Source organism: Grammomys surdaster, unplaced genomic scaffold (genome assembly GCF_004785775.1).
Source record: "Grammomys surdaster isolate TR1022 unplaced genomic scaffold, NIH_TR_1.0 125982, whole genome shotgun sequence".
Lineage (NCBI taxonomy): Eukaryota > Metazoa > Chordata > Mammalia > Rodentia > Muridae > Grammomys > Grammomys surdaster.
This window is the reverse complement of record NW_021620798.1, coordinates 104,280-111,195: the sequence shown is the minus strand read 5'-3', so window position 1 is coordinate 111,195 and position 6,916 is coordinate 104,280. Positions and strand designations below refer to the sequence as shown.

At 38.5% G+C, this 6,916-nt stretch overlaps 1 protein-coding gene across 1 annotated transcript; it reads right to left on the bottom strand.

Moving 5' to 3' along the window:
* Positions 1-749: 749 nt before the first annotated feature.
* Positions 750-3,872, bottom strand: LOC114609735 (heterogeneous nuclear ribonucleoprotein A1-like). Its single transcript, XM_028754132.1, has 2 exons — positions 3,823-3,872; positions 750-1,773 (listed from the first exon to the last, which is right to left on the bottom strand). The coding sequence occupies exons 1-2, from the start codon at positions 3,870-3,872 to the stop codon at positions 750-752; spliced, it is 1,074 nt and encodes a 357-aa protein (XP_028609965.1).
* Positions 3,873-6,916: the final 3,044 nt, after the last annotated feature.

Genomic DNA, 6,916 nt, shown 5'->3' with positions numbered 1-6,916 from the left:
GTAGGGAAAAGGAAAAAATTCTAATAAGGTAAAAATTTTTTTTCAAGAGAATTAAATCGTTTATTGAGTACACATGATAATGGATGATACACAAGCTTCATTCCCATCTGTTATTTTATCTGATACCGTTATTCAATTTTGATATTGCATAGGGTGTGCCAACAACCATTTTATAACCAAATTGTGACCTTGCTTGGATGACCCTTTCAATGGTGAAACTCTTTAAGTTACAACAGTAACTGGCAGTTTAACAACACCAAGGTTTTTGAAGACAATGGCTTCTCCACCCAAGCAACCATAAATAAATTCCAAATGGAACTTGGCATCACCCTGAAGTAATTCTAACTTCACACTGTTGGGGAAGTTTACCAAGATGGCTTCAAGAGTAGACTAACTTTACACAGCACATTTAAAAAAAAAAAGACACATTTATTCAGTGTCATGATCAGACCATTACATTTAGCAATCAACAGCATGGGTGAAAAAGGTCTACAGTAAAACCTTTTGTTGGAATGCTTTACACTTTCCACAGAACAGAAACTAAAATAACCTGTTATACAGTTAGTCACAAATACAGTCCTGGAGTTTTTGCCCACACACATGAGTATTGTCTAATACATGTCTTCTTTGTAGCAGCTAGGCCCTGCCACCACTGTGCTTGACTGAATTCACAAATCTGTTGTAACCTGTAGCTTCCCTGTCACTTCTCTGGCTCTCCTCTCCTGCTAAGCTTTGTTTTCTGGCTGTAATTAGAACCTCCTGCCACTGCCATAGCTACTGCTGCTGCTGGAACCTCCATAGCCACCTTGGTTTCGTAGTTTAGCAAAGTACTGGCCTCTGCCACCATAAGGGCCAGAGCTCCTGCCTCCAAAGTTCCCTCTCTTCATCGGTCCAAAATTTGAAGTCTGATTGTTGTAATTGCCAAAATCATTGTAGCTTCCACCACCTCCAAAATTGCTTCCGTCATTGCCAAATCCATTATAGCCATTCCCACTGCCACCATATCCACCACCAACACCACGGCTGCCACCAAAGCCACCACGACCACTGAAGTTCCCTCCTTGACCAAAATTGTCATTACCACCAAAACCGCCTCCACGACCACCACCAAAGTTTCCAGAACCACTTCGACCTCTCTGGCTGGATGAAGCACTAGCCATCTCTTGCTTCGACAGAGCCTTTCTTACTTCACAGTTGTGGTCATTCACAGTATGGTATTTCTGAATAACAATCTTATCCACAGAGTCATGGTCATCAAAGGTGACAAAAGCAAAGCCTCTCTTTTTCCCACTGCCTCTGTCAGTCATAATTTCTATCACTTCAATTTTCCCATACTGCTCAAAATATTCTCGTAGGTGATGTTCTTCAGTGTCTTCTTTAATATCACCAACAAGGATCTTTTTCACAGTTAAGTGGGCACCTGGTCTCTGAGAATCTTCTCTTGACACAGCCCTCTTAGGTTCCACGACTCTTCCATCCACCTTGTGTGGTCTTGCGTTCATGGCAGCATCCACTTCTTCCACAGTGGCGTATGTGATAAACCCAAAGCCCCTGGATCTCTTGGTGTTTGGATCTCTCAGTACCACACAGTCGGTTAGTGTTCCCCATTGCTCAAAATGGCTCCTCAGACTCTCATCAGTTGTTTCAAAGCTCAGCCCTCCGATGAAGAGCTTCCGCAGCTGTTCCGGCTCCTTGGGAGACTGACTTAGACATGATGGCAGGATGATCAGAGCCTTCAGCGATGCTTCCTCCTCAGCATCAAAGAGCAGAAAGCTAAGGTAAAAATTCTAAGGGAGAAAATTCTAGGCAGGGGAAAAGGAAAGGAATGGAAAAATGGCGGCTACTACTACTACTACTAGCTCTTTGTCTTCAACACTTAAACATCTTTCAGAGTACGTGATCACATGTTACAAAGTTCATCACAAGTTCACACCAAAAATCATAAATTGAAACAGAAGTTTACAACTGAGAATGTTTACATGCATATCCATTAGGAGTAATTATCTGGCTAAACATCCATCACCTGTCTTGCTCCACAGGTTCACTGAAGGTTTAAATCTATAACTAAGAAATTAGTAAAGTTTTGTATAGATAAACCCAGGAAATATTTTCTCTTCTATCTTAGCACCTATAATAAATCATGAGTTCCCTTTTAGTGACCTTTGATTAATTATTTTACAACCTTTTAGAATGTGCTCTGAGTAGGAGAAATTCTGATTACTATCTAAGAGCAAATAGCTGATGACACTTAGGAGACTGGTAGAGTTCTCATTGCAATTTTGACTATCAGAAAATGACCTAATAGCAGACCCACTACAAAAGAGCTTAATAATCATTGACATAATTTCAGGAATTCTTATAGGATCATTATTAAGATGTAAGAAGTCATCTATTTGTCTATATACCATCACTACAAGACAGTACATCTTCGTAGCTCTGCAGAGATCTGCTTCAAAGAGGTGTGCTATTGCTTAGTGATTGTTATATTGTATAATATTCATAATAGGAAAAGCATATTAATATCAGGAATCTTTCCTAAAACAAGTCCCTTACAGCCTTGTAGAATAAGCACTCATTTGTCACAGATTATATAATAATCCAAGGGAAGACATTTCAGGATGATCACCTGCTAGTTATTAGCTTGTCTCATTATGGCTCGTGACAACATATAAGAACATAGACTATTGTGGAATAATCATTCACCCCTTTAAATAGTTGTTAATTGTTTGTATATCATTCTGTAGTGGTGGGGCCTCTTGCATCTTCTTCACTGTTTTCTCATTGCTGCTTCCTACACTACCCTATAGGCCTTCTAATTTCTTACTTCCCTTAATATAAGGGAATGTTAATGGGCCAAATGTTAATATTCTGAGGGTCCTGTATGAATAATCACAGATGCTCTGATTGATTTCTATACAGCAATTTCTAGTATGTCCAGCATTCAGTTACAAAATTAGCATAAAACTAACAACATATCTGTAAGTTGAACTAGATAAAGCTTATTGTGTACTTTTAAACTACACTTATTCATTATTTTGATCAAAATTAATTTAAGTCAACAATTTACATACTTACCAATAAAATGACAACATACCTGAACATTTTTCCTGATTTCTTTCCAATCAGCTCTCTCCCTTTCAATTGATAATTACAAATTCACAGATCGTTTCAAAGAAAAAAATACAAGGAATTCCTATATAGTTTGTACAGCCTGTTGCAATATTAGTAGCTTATATAACTATAGTGAAATATGAAAATCATTAAAACTTCACAGTTTGCATCCACTCAACTGTCTATTTGCATGTGGTGCTGTACTTACACACTACATATTTTCTCCTGCAATCTACACTAAAATAATCTTATTCCATTATATGCAAGTGTTTCCATTGCTGCAATACGCTCCCTTCTATATTCTACTTTAATTCCTAGCAATTTTGTGTTCTATATCTCAATAATATTGTATTACAAATATTTGATACAAGGAACTGTATAAAACATAACTGCTTGTGATTAATTTTCCCCTACAAATAATTTCTATGAAGCCATCTAAATTATGTGTTCTCTAACTGAATGATGTTTAGAATTAATTATAGCTTTTAAAATAAGTAATTTCTGTGTGGTAAACTCTCCAGAGTACAGTCTTAGGGTGATATAACAAGTGTACTTTTTCTTTTTAATTGGATATTTTATTTAATTGCATTTCAGTTGTTATCCCCTTTCCCCATCCCCCCAGAAACCTCCATCCTATCCCACCTCCTCCTGCTTCTATGAGGGTGTGCCCCCACACACCCATCCACTCCTATCTCCTGACCATTGAATTACCTCACACTGGGGCTTCCAGCCTTCACTGGACCAAGGACCTCCTGTTCCATCTATGACTGACAAGGCCAACCTCCCCTACATATACAGCTGGAGCCATGGATCCCTCCCTATGTGCTCCCAAGCTAGTGGTTTAGACCCTGGGAGCTGTGGTTGGTTGGCATTGTTGCTCTCCCCATGGGGCTAAAAACCCTTTCAGCTCCTTCAATCTTCTCTCTCACTCCTCCATTGGGAGCTCCATGATCAGTTCAATGGTTAGCTGTGAGCATCTGCCTCTGTATATGTCAGGCTCTGGCAGACATCTAAGAAAACAGCTATATCAGGCTCCTGTCAGCGTGCACTTCCTGACATCCACATCAGCATCTGCCTTTGGTGACAGCACATGGGATGGATACCCAGGTGGAATGATCTCCAGACAGCACCACCTTCAGTTTCTGTCCTACACTTTGTCTCCATATTTGTTCCCATGAGTATTTTGTTACTCCTTCTAAGAAGGACCGAAGCACCCACACTTTGGTCTTCCTTCTTCATGAGCTTCATGTGGTCTGTGAGTTGAATCTTGGATATTGCGAGCTTTTGGGCTAATATTAACTTATCAGTGAGTGCATACCATCTGTCTTCTTCTGTGAGTGAGTTACCTCACTCAGGATGATAGTTTCAAGTTCCATCAATTTGCCTAAGAATGTCATGAATTCATTGTTTTTAATATCTGAGTAATACTCCATTGTGTAAATGTACCACATTTTCTGTATCCACTTCTCTGTTGAAGGACATCTGAGTTCTTTCCACTTTCTGGGTGTTATAAATAAGGCTGCTATGAACATAGGGGAGCATGTGTCCTTGTTATATGTTGGAACATCTTTTGGATATATGCCCAGGAGTTGTATACCTGAGTCCTCAGATAATATTATGTCCAATTTTCTGAAGAACCATCAGACTGATTTCCAGAGGGGTTGTACCAACTTGCAATCCCACCAGCAATGGAGCAGTGTTCCTCTTTCTCCACATCCTTGCCAGCATCTGCTATCACCTGAGTTTTTTATCTTAGCCATTCTGAGTGGTGTGAGGTGGAATCTCAGAGTTGTTTTGATTTGCATTTCTCTGATGACTAAAGAAGTGGAACATTTCTTTAGGTGCTTTTTGGGCATTCAAGTTTCCTCAGTTGAGAATTCTTTGTTTAGCTCTGTACTCCATTTTTAATAGGATTATTTGAATGTCTGGAGTCTAATTTCTTGAGTTCTTTGTATATATTGGATATTAGCCTTCTATCAGAAGTAGAGTTGGTAAAGATCTTTTACCAATTTGTTGGTTGCCGTTTTGTCCTGTTGACAGTGTCCTTTGCTTTACAGAAGTTTGCAGTTTTATGATGTCCCATTTGTCGAGTGTTGTTCTTAGAGCATAAGCCATTGGTGTTCTGTTCAGGAACTTTTCCCCTGTGCCCAAGTATTCGAGGCTCTTCCCCGCTTTCTCTTCTATTAGTTTCAGTGCATCTGGTTTTATGTGGAGGTCCTTTATCCACTTAGACTTGAGCTTTGTACAAGGAGATAAGAATGGATCAATTTTCATTCTTCTACATGTTGTCTTCCAGTTGGACCAGCACCATTTGTTGAAAATGCTGTCCTTTTTCCACTGGACGGTTTTAGCTCCTTTGTCAAAGATCAAGTGACCATAGGAGTGTGGGTTCATTTCTGGGTCTTCAATTCTATTCCACTGTTCCTCTTGCATCTCTCTGTACCAATACCATGTAGTATTTATCACTATTGCTCTGTAGTACGACTTGAAGTCAGGGATGGTGATTTCCCCAGAAGTTCTGTTATTGTGGAGAATAGTTTTCACTATCCTGGGTTCGTTGTTATTCCAAATAAATTTGCAAATTGTTCTTTCTATCTCTATGAAAAATTGAGTTGGAATTTTGATGGGGATTGCATTAAATCTCTACATTGCTTTCGGCAAGATGACTATTTTACTATATTAATCGTGCCAATCCATGAGCATGGGAGATCTTTCCATCTTCTAAGATCTTCGATTTCTTTCTTCAGAGTCTTGAAGTTCATGTCATACAGATCTTTTGTTTTCACTTGTTTGGTTAGATTCACACCAAGGTATTTTATATTATTTGTGACTATCGTGAAGCCTGTCATTCCCTAATTTCTTACTTAGCCTGTTTATACTTTGAGTAGAGGAAGGCTACTGATTTGTTTGAGTTAATTTTATATCCAGACACTTTGCTGAAATTGTTTATCAGGTTTAGGAGTTCTCTGGTAGAAGTTTTGGAATCACTTACGTATATTAACATATCACCTGCAAATAGTGATATTTTGACTTCTGCTTTTCCAATTTGCATCTCTTTGCCTTCCTTTTGTTGTCTAATTGCTCTGGCTAGGACTTCCAGTACTATCTTGAATAGGTAGAGAGAGAGTGGGCAGCCTTGTCTAGTCCATGATTTTAGTGGAATTGCTTCAAGTTTCTTTCCATTTAGTTTGATGTTGGCTACTGGCTTGCTGTATATTGCTTCTACTATGCTTAGGTATGGGCCTGGAATTCCTGATCTTTCCAGGACTTTTACCATGAAAGGCTGTTGAATTTTGTCAAATGCTTTCTCAGCATCTAGTGAGATGGTCTTTTGTTTTCCTTTGAGTTTATTTATATAGTGGATTATGTTGATAGATTTCCATATATTGAACCATCTCTGCAATCCTGGGATAAAGCCTACTTGATCATGATAAATGATTGTTTTGATGTGTTCTTGGATTTGGTTTGCTAGAATTTTATTGAGTATTTTTGCATTGATATTTATAAGGGATATTTTTCTGAAGTTCTCTTTCTTTCTTGTGTCTTTGCATGGTTTATGTATGAGCATAGTTGTGGCTTCTTAGAACTAATTGGGTAGTGTTCCTTCTGTTTCTATTTTGTGGAATAATTTTAAAAGAATTGATATTAGATCTTCCTTGTAGGTCTGATAGAATTCTGCACTAAAACCATCTAGTCGTGGGCTTTTGTTTGGTGAAGACACTTTTGATGACTGCTGCTATTTCTTTAAGGGTTATGGGACAGTTTAGATGGTTTATTTGCTACTGATTAATTTTGGTACCTGGTA